Source organism: Nannospalax galili, unplaced genomic scaffold (genome assembly GCF_000622305.1).
Source record: "Nannospalax galili isolate Female #2095 unplaced genomic scaffold, S.galili_v1.0 scaffold1408, whole genome shotgun sequence".
Taxonomy (NCBI): Eukaryota; Metazoa; Chordata; class Mammalia; order Rodentia; family Spalacidae; genus Nannospalax; species Nannospalax galili.
In genome coordinates, this window is record NW_008357131.1 from 435,699 (window position 1) to 448,908 (window position 13,210).

Below are 13,210 nucleotides of genomic sequence, written 5' to 3' on the forward strand. Positions count from 1 at the left end.
CGCCGGCGCCCCGCAGGCCCCCGCCGCCGGTCGCCGGCCCCCGTGACCCCGAAGTGCTGCTGTTCGCCACGCCTCAGGCGCCCCGGGCCGCACCCAGCGCGCCGCGCCCCGCTCTCGGCCGCCCGCCGGTACGGACCCCAGGGACGCGGGGCCTCGCGCACACCCGGGTGGGCGCGGTGTTTGGCCCCGAGGCGGCGGGGGCGGCGGAGGGGCAGACTGCTGCGCCCGCGCAGGGCGGTGCGGAGCGTGGGCTGGGCCTCCGGGCTCCGCCCGGGGGCGAACGGTGACCGACAGCTGGTCCCTGTTTTGCTGCGCTGTGCTTTGGGCCTCTACTTCCTTCCAGGAGCTGCTCGGACTCCTAGATGACAATGGCTCACGTGTATTCAGTTGGTGCTTGTGTAGTGTACGCCCGGTCTTTGGAACACTTGAAGCCGGACCCAAATCACTACCCTGCTGTGACCTCAGTGTTGTCACGTGCCCATCTGCTGGAGGGAGGAACTGAGGCCCAGATAGGGAAGTTTCTTCACACAGCTGCAGGTGGTGGGACTGGTATTTCAACTGATATTTGCTGGCTTGCAGCAGAATTTTCGGCTGGGTAGTGACTAGGCACGGGTGTTTGGGAGGTGAGGAAGGGTGACTGTTGGGAGACTCATTGGGATGACCCTCCTTCCTGCCTCCAAGTTGGACTGCCAGGTGCAGGCCTGGCCTTCTAGGCCTCTGGGGATAGGCCTCCTGGCTGGGAGGCCTTCTCCATAGGGGCGGAGTGTTGGGCCAGCTGCTGCTTCCCTCCCGCTGCCTGTCCTTCCATCTGCCACCCTTCCAGCCCCTGGTTGCCATGGAGCCTTATTACAGGCAGGCAGACCCCTGAGCCTTTGGAAGGACTGGGTGGACTGGGCCCCTGGGAACTAGCGAGGAGGCCGCAAGTGCCTGGAGAGAGAATGTGGGAGGGATATCCCTGGATACAGCCCTCCCTGATCCCTGAGCAGCAAGTAACTCAAAACCACTTCGGAGTGGGGGGCCTAGAAAAGGTAGCTGAATCATAATGGGAAGAGTGGAGGCCTGGGACTTGGACCAGCACAGTGTGGGGAACTAGCTTTATTATGCGGGTGGGGCAGGAAGGATGGGGGGGTCTCTGCAGGGGGCTTGGAGCAAGTGGGAGGGGCAAGGACCAGGAGGTAGAAGCTGTTCAACTTCTGATGGGGATGTGGGTGGCAGCTGGTCCCTGAGGCATCCTGGGAAGACCCACAGCCCCCTTGGCCCAGTGCCGCCTTCCGGAATCACCAAGATGCTAATAATAATAACAATAGCAACTACCATTGTTTTGAGGACGTTTTGTGTGCCAGGCTCTGTGCCAAGCACTTCACCCAATTAACTCCCTTAACCCTGTCAGCCTTCCGTTTTTATAGATGGAGAGCCTGAGGCCCAGAGATGGTTGGACTTTTCCCTAATCGTTCAGCTAGTGGTTCTATTTCCTGAGTGTTGGAGATGGATGTTGAAGCCCAGGGGGTCCTTCCTAGTGAGCTGCTGGAGGGGGCTTTTAAGTCAGCTGGCTTGCTTCCTCTAGACGCTGGGGGCTCTGCCTACTACAGGCATGAGTTTGGGGCCCGTGCGGGTATTCTACATTTGCCTAAGCACTCCATTCTCAAATTGAGTTCCCATTACATGCTAGGCGTAGAGGCAGGTGAGGCTTTCCTGTGGGGGAGGCTGACACCATCCTGCAGCCAAAGGCCAGGAATGCAGGTCTGGTTTTTGGCCTCTACTGACTGCTCTGGCATTTCTTTGGGTAAGTCCTTGAAATAAGCCCTGTAGGCTTGGCTTCCAACCAATAAGCATTTGTTGAGTGCTTCCTGTATACACAACTCTGCAGTTTAGCCATTCTTCCTTGCCCTGCCTAACTCCACTTTCTCATTGCTTTCCTTTCTCTCTTTTTGGTTGAGACTTTGTCTCAAAAACAAAACAATATTCGGGAAACAGACTGGAGAATGCCCACAAGTTCAAGGCCGGCCTTAAGTTTGAGGCTATCCAGGGTTAAATAGTGAGACCTTGTTTCAAAAGTAAATTAATTGGACTGAAGAGATGACTCAGTGATTAAAGACTTGCTGCTCTTTTATAAGGACTCTGATCCCAACACCCATGTCAGCTCACAATCCGCTCTAAATTCCAGCTCTAAAACTCCAGCTCTAAGGAATCTGACGTGCCTTCTGGCCTCTTTGGGCACACATGCACATACATGCACACAGATACAGTTTTAAAAATTAAAAACCTATCCTGGGGGCTGGAGAGATGGCTCAGCGGTTAAGAGCACTGACTGCTCTTGTGGAGGACCTGGGTTCGATTCCCAGCACCCACATGGCAGCTATGAACTGTCCTTAACTCCAGTTCCAGGGGGATCCAAAGCCCTCTTCTGACCTCTGAGGCATTGCACAACATGGTGCACTCACATACATGCAAGCAATACACTCATACACATAAAATAAAAATAATAAAATATTAAAAACTAACCTGGTTTATTGACACAGCCTGTAATCCCCCTCCTCCCCAACGCAGAAGTGGAAGTGCCCTGGAATGAATTCTATGATAGAAAGGAGATTTCTTTCTCTCTCTCTTTTTTTTTAAGATGGTCTCCCTGTAACCCTAGCTGGCCTGAACTCACTATGTAGACCAGGCTGCTGACCCTGAACTCAAAGAGATCTGCCGGCCTCTGCCTCTCAAATGCTGGGGTTAAAGATGTGCATAGCCCATGAGAATTTTAACTAAAGAAGGGACCACGTACATCTGTTGCCCTGTTGTAGTGGTTTTCTTGTCTCTCAGAGCTTTCTGTGATAACACTGCCTAGTCCTTCACTGTCTGTGTGCTGTTCCAAGCAGCTAAGTAAACCAGATTGTACTCTTCCCCTGGGAATGGGTGTTTTTCATTCAGCTGTTTTCACTACTGAGTGTCTTCACCTGTGATGTTTAGAGAGCAGTGACAGAAACGGGTGTCTGCTTGAGCCCTCGCTGTATTTGTACCTCTGGCCATCAGGGATAAGCAAAAACCAAGATTCCAGGGAGAAGGCAGGGAGGAAAGCTGAGGAGGGGCTACAGTTCTGGCTTGCTTGTGGGGCCTTGCTTCTGAGCACAGCTCCATCAGCCTACTGGGTAGCGTGTTTTGGCTTCCTCCCTGGCTGTAGGTCCCTCCCAAAGTGGAGATCTGTACCATGAGGGGCGTCCATTCAGTACATATTGATCACACCACTGTGCCACGGGGCTTGGGTGTCAGGTTCATTGGATCCAGTGCCAACTACTGAGGCGGGGATAGAAACATCTGGGATTTGTGATGAATGTAGGAAAAGGCCCTGGTTCAGGGGGCAAGGAGATGAGGCAATACAGAGGCAATCACTATCAAGTGATTGTCAAGGGTCCTGCTGGTGGGAACTTCGGGTGTGGGGTGTGGGCTTGGAGGCAGAGATTTGGGAGAACCCATCTCAGAGGAGGTGAGAAGGAATGTTGGGGGAGGCAACAAAGAGCAAGGTTTTACTGAGCCATGGAGATGGAGAGAGGGAGACCAGTGTGGAGACTGCAGGATTCTCCAGTGGTGGTAATGGTTGTGGGTAGAATTCTTGGCAACTGGATAGGACAGGTAGAGGGCCAGGTTGAACGAGGGTTTGGTTTGGGGCTGGTGAAGGGATAGCAAGTCTGGCCTGGTTGGGGTGTCTTGAGCTATCTATAGGACTTGAGGATAGACTCCATCTTTTTGGTCTAGGTCTTACTTTGTAACTCTAGTTAGCCTTGAACTTACAAGATCCATGTGCCTCTGATGGAATTAAAGGTGTGTGCCACCACACCTGCCTCTATTGAGTGTTCAACCTGAACCAGAGAGCAGCTTGGGTTCTTTCTCAGACAAACTTGGGTAGGAATCCTGATTGTACCACTTCTTGGCTATATGATCTTGGGCGTCAGTTGCTTTATCCATAAAATGGAGCCATTGTGATACTGCCAGGCCACATAGTTCAGTATATTGAGTGCAGAGCAGTTGGTAAGCACCAGCTGCTCTCATGGTTACAGATGAGTGAGTGTTAAAAACCAGAGTGACTTATCCAAAGACTTATACCCTCAATGACTTAAAACACTTGATACACAGTTTCTGTGGGTCAGGAATTCAGGGGACTTGCCTGGGTGCTTCCAGCGTGGAGGTCTTTTCCTGTTGCAGACAGAATGTTCCTTGGTGGTGATCAGAAGTCAGGACTCAGGGGTCTGGAGAGATGGCTTAGTGATTAAGGGCACTGGCTACTCTTGCAGAAAACCCTGGATTTGGTTACTAGTACCCATATGGCAGCTAACAACCATCTGTAACTCCAGTTCTAGGGGATCCAATTCACTCTTCTGACCTCCAACACAGGTGCATTTATATACATGCAGGCAATACACTCATACACATAGAATAAAAATTAAATTTTTTTTTTTTTTTTTTTGAGACAGGGTCTCCCTGCAGTCCCAGCTGGCCTGGAACTTGCTATATAGACCAGGCTGGCTTTGAACTTAACAGAGATCCTCCTGCCTCTGCCTCCCAAGTGCTGGGATTAAAGGTGTGCTCCACCATGCCCAGCATAAAGTATTTTTTTGAAAGAAGTCAGGACTCAGGTTGTAGGATTTGCTTCCAAGCTTACCATGCTGCTCCTCATCTGAAAAAATTCTCAGCTCTTGCCACTGGTGCTCATCTTCAGGGATATTTGAGAATGTGGCATGCCCCTCTCCTTACCACCCAAGAGCAAAGAAGCGCCAGTGCCTGAGTGACCACTCTGACACACCAGCACTTCTGCCACGTTGTTTACTAGCAGCAAGCCTTAGATCTGGTCTGCATTTAAGGGGAAGGAAATTGGCCTTCATCCTTTGAAAGAAGTATCACCAAGTTTACAGTTGGTCATGGTGGCACATGCCTGTCATCCTAGTAGAGGAGGTAGAGGCAAGAAGAATAGGAGTTCAAGATCATCCTTAGCTACATAGTGCATCTGAGGCTAGCTTGGGTTAAATATAAATGGTGAGACTTAAAAAAAATGGTTTGAAATGTAGGGATTGAAGATATTGCTAAATGGTAAATTGTGTGTTAAAGTGCACAAACAAGGCTCTGGTTGCAGTCCTCAGCATTATAACATTTTTTCCCCCTTGCTGCTGTATTTTAAAACCACTACTGGCCCCCAAGGGAGGCCATGGATCTAAGACTTGAACCCAAAGTCTTTGACCTTCTACTTGCGTGACCTGTATGGTAGGAAAATGACCACCATACCGTGTTCCTTAGGCTCTGTCTCCCTCAGTCACACCTAGGCATTCCAAAAGAAAATGAGGCTGGGGTACCAAGCCCTTAGCTCTGTGGTCTCACTCCTGATTACTGGGCATCTTCCCATGGCTTCTATAGGTGAAGCGGAGACTGGATCTGGAAACTGACCATCAGTACCTGGCTGAGAGCAGTGGACCATTCCGGGGCAGAGGCCGCCACCCAGGAAAAGGTGCTCATGGAACTCTTAACTTGTCAGGCCCAGACTGGGGATGTGGACATGCTTGTAGACTAAAGTCTAGCTAGTCAGGCCTGGGCTGAGCCAGGCCCTGGGGCCCTGGAAGGCTGCTGGAGTGGCTGCCTGACACGGCTTCCTCAGGTCCCAGAGTTCCCCAGCCACAGTAGGAATGCTTTGGTTGGCAGATGGCAGCCATAGGACCTTTCTGCTTAGCGTGACCTAGGGGAAGGAGACATCTGCCCCTGTCCTCTCCTGCTGTCCTACATTGCCAGGGACACAGGCCTGGTGGGGGTGGACTTGAATATAGAGGATCCCTGCCTAGCCTAAACCATGTCCCCAGGTGTGAAATCTCCAGGGGAGAAGTCACGCTATGAGACATCACTAAATCTGACCACCAAACGCTTCTTGGAGCTGCTAAGCCACTCAGCTGATGGTGTTGTTGACCTGAACTGGGCTGCTGAGGTGCTGAAGGTGCAGAAACGGCGCATCTACGACATCACCAATGTCCTCGAGGGTATCCAGCTCATTGCCAAGAAGTCTAAGAACCATATCCAGTGGCTGTAGGTACCGACCAGGCAGGAGGGCAAGTGGCAGCCAGACCAGGCAGAAGTGCCTGTAGTGGCTTCCTGCGTTGGTGTCTTAACAGCTGGGAAACTACAGTTAGAGGAGAGGTGTCTTCCTTGGGGTAAGGGATGGGAAGAGATACACAAATTTTATCGATTCAGCTCCCTATATTCCCCCTGGTAGCCACCACTGGGACTAAGATAAAGGACATATCTGCTACCCCCGAAGGTTTCCTGTCCTTTCCTGGCTGCCCACTCTTGAACCCCTGTGGGAGCACTATTGCAGCTATTGCTGCCATCTGAGAACCCTATAGATGATTTGTTCTTGGTACGACTTTGTGCTTCTACTTCATTCTCCAGGCATCCTGCTGCCCTCGGACACATCTGCCTTTTCAGTTTTTGATGGATCATTCTGTGTTGCTTTTCTTTTCACATGACAACATGTCTTGAAAATGCTTCCTTATGTATATCTAATTCAACAGTGTCATTCCATGGCATATATGTGGCATTTATGTACCTGGCCCCTTGGTAGGGACATGTAGGTGTTTGTTGACAGACCAGGCTTTAACCTGTGCCAGTCTAACTTGGAGCCTAGGTGAGGAGCCAGAGCCAGAGAGGGGAAAGAGCTTCCCTGTGTCTCAAAACAGTAGCATGCCAGACTGTCCTAAGGGTGAGGCCTGATAGACAGAGGGGCCAGGGGCTGCTAACTTTACTCTGTGTGCCTCCCACAGAGGCAGCCACACCATGGTGGGGATCAGTAAGCGGCTTGAAGGTCTGAACAAGGACCTCCAGCAACTGCAGGAGAGTGAGCAGCAGCTGGATCACCTGATGGACATCTGTACCACACAGCTGCAACTGCTTTCTGAGGATTCTGACAGCCAGCGATATCTTTGGATTGGCCAGGGGTCATGGAGGGCAGGCATGGCGGGTGTGGGCCCCATGCTAGTGAGACTATTGACATTACCTTAGGGTCTGGATTCAGAAGGGTACTGATTTTGGATGCAGCCCTAACTGTGTACTTACTCTCCGTGTGATATTGGATAAGTTATCTGACTTGTTTGGATCTCAGTTACATTTGTAAAAGTGAGGATAGTGCTATTCAATTCTAAAATTATACATAGTAAAAGAGAAAATAGGGCCAGCAAAATGACTTAGTGAGTAATCGTGATGACCCAAATTTGATCTTGATGGAAAGAGGATAAACTCCTATAAATTGTCCTCTGACTACACACCATTGTAACGTGTATGCACAGACAAATAAGTGGAAAACCCAGTGTGATGATGCACACTTGTAATCCCACACCTTAGATGTAAGACAGGAGGATCAAAAGTTCAAGGCCAGGCTGGGCAGTAGTACGCTGCCTGTAATCCCAGGACTTGGGAAGCAGAGTCAGGAAGACTGCCACAAGTTCAAGGCTATCTAGGCTATATTATAAGACCCTGTCTGAAAACAAAAACAGTTGCAGGCCAGCCTGGGCTATATAGTGAAACCCTGTCTCAAAAACAAGGCAAAAGAAAAGCTAATACCAGCAATAACAAACATTTCCCTAGTGTAGTGCAGTCAGTGATTTAGTACATGATTGTGCTTCAGAGCTAAAGACTATTCACAAAAAAACACCTTTTTAGAATTTTTTTTTTTAGTGACTACTGAAATTGTGTTTATAAATTTTAGATACAGCCATCACTTGGCAGCAAAATTGTGGGTCAGAATCAATTCCCATCCCCAGGCTTGGAGCCTTGTTAAATGTTTTCTGTGGAATTACTACAGGGAGCCACCATTAATTTGGAATTGAATGGATAAATGGTCCCACTGTACAGATAATGGCAGTTGAAGCTCAGGAATAAGGTTTTGAGCATCAACTGTGTAAAGTCCTGGGGTGGGGAATCAAGACCGGAGTGACTAGGCATCTGTAGACCCTGCTTTCTCTTCTGTCTTGAGTCAGTGGCCCCTCAAAGGCTAAAGGTAAGCTGGTCCTTGACTCCTCCAACCCTGGCCTATGTGACCTGCCAGGACCTTCGCAGCATTGCAGACCCTGCAGAACAGATGATCATGGTGATCAAGGCCCCTCCCGAGACCCAACTCCAAGCTGTGGACTCTGCTGAGGTGAGACCAGGGACCCCAGGCCTGACCGGGACAGGCTGGGCTGGGCTAATAGTCACCCAGGCCTCAGTTTACCCTGCCTGCTACCTCCACCCAGACATTTCAGATCTCCCTTAAGAGCAAACAAGGCCCCATCGATGTTTTCCTGTGCCCTGAGGAGAGTGCAGGGGGGATCAGCCCTGGGAGGACCCCATCCCAGGAAGAATCTGGGGAGGAAGACAGGACCACTGACCCTGGCAGTGCAGGGCCTCTTCCATCATCTCCCACCACATCCCCCACGTTGGATCCCAGCCAGTCCCTGCTCGGCATGGAGCAAGGTAGGTGGGAGGGTAGGTTTGATCTAGGGGGCAAGTGTGGCATCCCTTCTCCTTGCTGGGCTATTCCTGATCTGAGATGTCCCCATCCCTCCCCAGAGCCAGTGCCGTCACGGATGGGCAATCTGAGGGCCCCCATGGAAGAAGACCGTCTGTCTCCACTCGTGGCTGCTGACTTGCTTCTGGAGCATGTACGAGAAGACTTCTCTGGGCTCCTCCCTGAGGAGTTTATCACTCTTTCCCCACCTCATGAGGCCCTGGACTACCACTTTGGCCTCGAGGAGAGTGAGGGCATCAGAGATCTTTTTGACTGTGACTTTGGGGACCTGACTCCCCTGGATTTCTGACAGGAGCCTAGGGAGCCATGGTGTCTGGAGAGGCCCACCCTGTCTGCAGGCTTGGAGTCTCCTGCCCTGGGCCATCCTTCCTGCCTGATTTCAAAAAGCGCAACTCATACTCTCATCTGTCCTGTAGCTTCTAGCTGTGGGCTTTGGCTGCTCCCAGGAGGTTGAGCATACCAAGAAGGGTGCACACCCAACACCCCAAATATGTATCTGGGGGAGTGGTGTGTGATCACGTATGTGCATATACCGGGGAATGAAGGTGAACACATCTGGGTGCTGCAGACATGACCTGGTGTGTCCACATGTGTGTACAAGTTCATGTGTGCACATGGGGGACTCTAACTGCACTTTGGTGTCCTTGCTCTAGGGACCCTGTGGCCCAAGGTGGCCACCTGCTCCCAGAATCCTGTGTGTTGGCCAGGCCAGGTGGGGTGGCCTGGCTGGCCTGGTTTTCAGGGCAGCAAGAGCACTTCTTAAAGGTTTTCTGATCGAAGCTTTAATGGAGCGTTAATTTATTTATCAAGGCCTCTGGCAAGCCTGGGGAATGAGCAAAGGGTGGGAGGGATATGGGGCTGATACCCCAATTTCCTATACTCCTAAGCAAGGGCAGGGTCCCCTAGCTGTTCTTTTGCCCCACCCAGAAGGAGCTGAGTCCCCAGCAGTTTTATTTATTGGGAAAGGGAGGGAGGGAAAGAGACTGACTGCCATGGGTGGGTGAAGGAATGACCTCATTTCAAAGGGTCATGCCAGCGCCCCAGCTGCCCCCCAGCTTGGATATGAGATAGAGGTGAGTGGGGACCTTGACTGACAAGGGTGGGCAGGAGGAGTAGGTGACAGGGGACCTTCCTTTGGTGGTTGGAGAGCCCCACCCCCATTGCCCTGCCCCACCCTCCAATCTGCACTTTGATTTGTTTCCTAACAGCTCTGTTCCTCCTGCTTTGGTTTTAATAAATATTTTGATGATGTTTGGGCTGGATTTGGAATTCTGTATGCTATGTGAGGCTGGGGTAGGAAAGGCTATAACACTTTACTTTTCCCTGATATAATTTTCATTTGATTCATAACCCCAAGAAAAGACTTGGCCATTCCTCTAACCTAAAAACTGACCCAGTAACTTTGTATGGTGGGACATTATGTATATTACCAAAGTGCCAGAAGAGACTGCTACAGGCAGCTTACTGTGTTTCTTCCAGAAATTTCTGAGCATTAGTAAAGATACAGCATACATGGTGCACTCACTATATTTGTTTCTGTTGAGGTGCTTCCCTGTTCCAAGGTTGTGTGTGTTCCCTCTTATGGCCGTCCTGCAAATGAGAAAGGGAGAGCTTGGAAAAGTGTTAGAGCTGAGAACTGTTGGATCAAGAGGTTAATTGGGGGAAGAAAGTGTAGAAAACAGTGGGCGAGACCTTGGGACAGTGAGACAGGATCTGAAGGGAAGCCTTGGGGCTGAGTCCTGAGTTCACAGAATTAGGATAGTTTTTGCTGGAGGACCAACCATATCCTGTTTTAAAGGTCCCTCTAGCTTAACAGAATGGATTGGAATGGGGTCAGAATGGTGGAGAGGTGGAAAAAAGAAAGCTGGGTTGAGTTTAGAAGTGCTGGGGAGATGGCTCAGTGGTTAAGAGCATGTTCTGCTTTTCCAGAGGACCTGAGTTCACTTCCCAGGACTGAAGCCTTAGGCAGCTCACAGCTGCCTGTAGTTCCAACTCCAGAGGTTTGGATGCCCTCTTTTGGCCTCTATAGGCATCTGTATACACATGGCATTCACATTCATACAACATACACCTAAAATAATAAAAAGTGCGCTGCATGCCTTTAATTCCAGCTCTCAGGAAGCAGAAGCAGGCAGATCTCCATAAGCTCAAGGCCAGCTGGGGCTACCGGAAGACTGTCTCAAAAAGACCGAAAAAGAAAGAAAAAAAGTGGAGGGACTAGAGAGATGGCTCAGCGATTAAGAGCACTGGCTGTTCTTGCAGAAGACCTGCTTTTGAATCCCAGCACCCAAATGGCAGCTAACAACGGACCATAACTCCAGTTCCAGGGGATTCCACGCCCTCTTTTGTCCTCGGGCATTGTACGACACGGACACACTTTCACACATGCAGGCATGCAGGCAATACACTAATACACACAAAATGCAAGTTTTTTAAAACTAGCGGGGGAAAGTGCAGGAGGGAGGCCCAGGAAGACTGGGAGTCCTTGTGGACATGCTTTGACAAATCAGGTGTTCTCTGAGCATTCCCCATCTTAAACTCTTTACCCTCAAGTTCCCCTAAGGATCTTAGGGCGATCTGCTACCTTTATTGGCAGACAAGCATCCCGACACCTAGCGACAAGGAGCTTGTGGGTTTCACCGTCTCGAGGACTCCGCTTTGCTTCTGCACGCGGCTTTGTGGAACCACACCGGACTGGGCCCTGCCCTCTGGTGGTGTGCACGGTCTCACTGAGGCTGTCAGCGACTGACCCCTGGCATTTCCATAACCCCACCTTTGGGGAGGGGGCGAGGCCCAGAACAGAGGCTTCTAGGAAAGGCCCTGCGAGCGGATCTGAGTTGTGTGCTCATCCTCCAGGCAGGGAAACCGAGGCTGGGAGGGGGCGGGGCTGTGCTCCGGCCAATGGGCGTGCGCCCCACCCCCAGCCAAGCCCACAGCTCCCGGAGCTGCAGCTCCATCAGCCTCGCAAGCCTCGGAGCCGGCACCATGGCGTGCGCGGGACTGCTCACCGTGTGCCTGCTCCAGCCACCGCGACACCCCGCACCCACGCCTGTCGCCGGACACGCGCTATTCCAGGACGTGAGTGGGGCGCGGGCGGGCGGGGAGGCGCTCCAGGTCTCGGTCCTCTGTCCCTGCTTTCCCCGTCCGGTCCTGATCTGTTGGTCTATCCCTCACCCAGCTTTTCTGCTGTCGCTGTTCCCATAGGTCTCCCTGTAGACTGATCTCCATGCTTTTGTGTTCTTTGCCCCTCCAGTGTCTCGACTCGTCTCCGCGCAGTGTTAATCCCCTGCCCCTCCAAACCCTAAACCCAATCCATCTATGTGTCCAGTGGGGGTAGCCCCTGTCAACAATCATAGCAGCCCTCACCGCCCTGCTCCATGGCAGCCCGTGTTGGGCTGACAGGACCCAGAAGCCTGGACCCAGAAGGAGCTCTGTCCAGCCTCAGGCCTGACCCAAGGGTGGCTGAGTCCTACATTTGACAGGGGAGCCCTCCCATGGGCAGCAGGTGGCCTTGCAAGCCCCCTTGTGTACTATGAAACAGCCTGCCCTGCCTCTTGCCTTGAGCCCTCTCTCTGCCAGTCAGTGCTGTGCTCAGCCAGCCCTGGTCCTCTCCTGCTTCCCACTCCAGAGTTCCCTGCCAGTGGAAAAAGCTATCCTGCCCACTCCCCACTGTCCCAATGACTCAGCACCTTGACCATGGCCCTCCAGGCCTGAGGACATATGTCCCAAGTCACAGATGGATTCAAGGGCCCTTGAGAGTGGGGACTTCTGTGTCTTCATTCCAAGGTTAGCATCTGCCCTACCCCCATCTCCATCTACCCCAGACAGGCCACACTGAGCTGCTGTGTGATCCCAAGCCAGTAGCAGACCATCTCTGTATCAGCCTAAGAGTTAGGTTGGTTGTTTAGCCTCAGTAACCCTGAGGGGGTGGGGTGAAAGGGTTTATCATTCAGGGCATGGAACTATGGGGCCTCTGTCCAGGTCTTGAACTTCATGCCCTTTCCTGGGCTTTGAGGGACTGGTCCCTAGCAGGGACAAGACCTTGTCCTGATCATGTTGCTGTGTGTTTCATCATTGCTTCCACAAATAAAATCTGATGGCCCTTACCATCTTCCCCCTTACATGTGTATACGTAGAGGCTCATGGTCTTCACACTGAGTTGGCCTCATAAGAAGCCCCAGCTCTGAAAGGGTTAAATACAAAGCTGCTCCCTCACACACTGGTGGGAAAACTGAGGCACCTGCAAAGGAAGGGCTAGCCACTCCCTGTCAATCAGCATCTTCAACAGGTGCAAAGGAAGTCTGATTAGAGAGGGCAGAGTCTGGTGTGGGCTGTGGGTGGTCACACAAGATGTTGGGGTTCAGATCTGGGATGACTGCTGAGGCTCCTCACGATGGATCTTGGCCCATTTTCTCAACCTTCAAGCTGGGACCCTGCCAGGGGCTGATGCATCAGAGAGAGCTCAGGCTGGACTCCAGCTGCGTGAGGTGGTGAGGTGGAGGTGCAAGTTGGCTGGGCCCACCCCCAGGAGGCATGCCCCACAGCAGGAGGGATTGAGTGCTGGGACCTGCTGTGTTCTCTTCCTGAGCTGTTTTGCTGGAAAGTCCTGCAGGGCTGAGCAGGAAGAAGGCAGGCAGGGAGGCTGGCTGGCCAGCCAGCTGGGGGCCGCATTGGCTTCGGGGGGGG

General features: G+C 51.9%; 2 protein-coding genes across 2 annotated transcripts in view; both read left to right on the forward strand.

Annotated features, from left to right (window-relative positions):
* Positions 1 to 8,896, forward strand: part of E2f1 (E2F transcription factor 1) — a 25,578-nt gene extending 16,682 nt beyond the window's left edge. The window contains exons 2-8 of the mRNA XM_008855059.3: positions 1 to 128; positions 5,392 to 5,482; positions 5,829 to 6,048; positions 6,783 to 6,935; positions 8,041 to 8,155; positions 8,250 to 8,469; positions 8,566 to 8,896. Of these exons, the coding sequence (XP_008853281.1) occupies positions 1 to 128; positions 5,392 to 5,482; positions 5,829 to 6,048; positions 6,783 to 6,935; positions 8,041 to 8,155; positions 8,250 to 8,469; positions 8,566 to 8,813 (1,175 nt within the window). The 3' untranslated portion in view covers positions 8,814 to 8,896. The remainder of the gene's footprint in view (positions 129 to 5,391; positions 5,483 to 5,828; positions 6,049 to 6,782; positions 6,936 to 8,040; positions 8,156 to 8,249; positions 8,470 to 8,565) is intronic.
* A 2,574-nt stretch (positions 8,897 to 11,470) lies between these two features.
* The window catches only part of Necab3 (N-terminal EF-hand calcium binding protein 3), a gene marked incomplete in the record, with an annotated part of 14,142 nt that continues 12,402 nt past the window's right edge, over positions 11,471 to 13,210 (forward strand). Inside the window, 1 exon segment of the mRNA XM_029557161.1 lies at positions 11,471 to 11,602.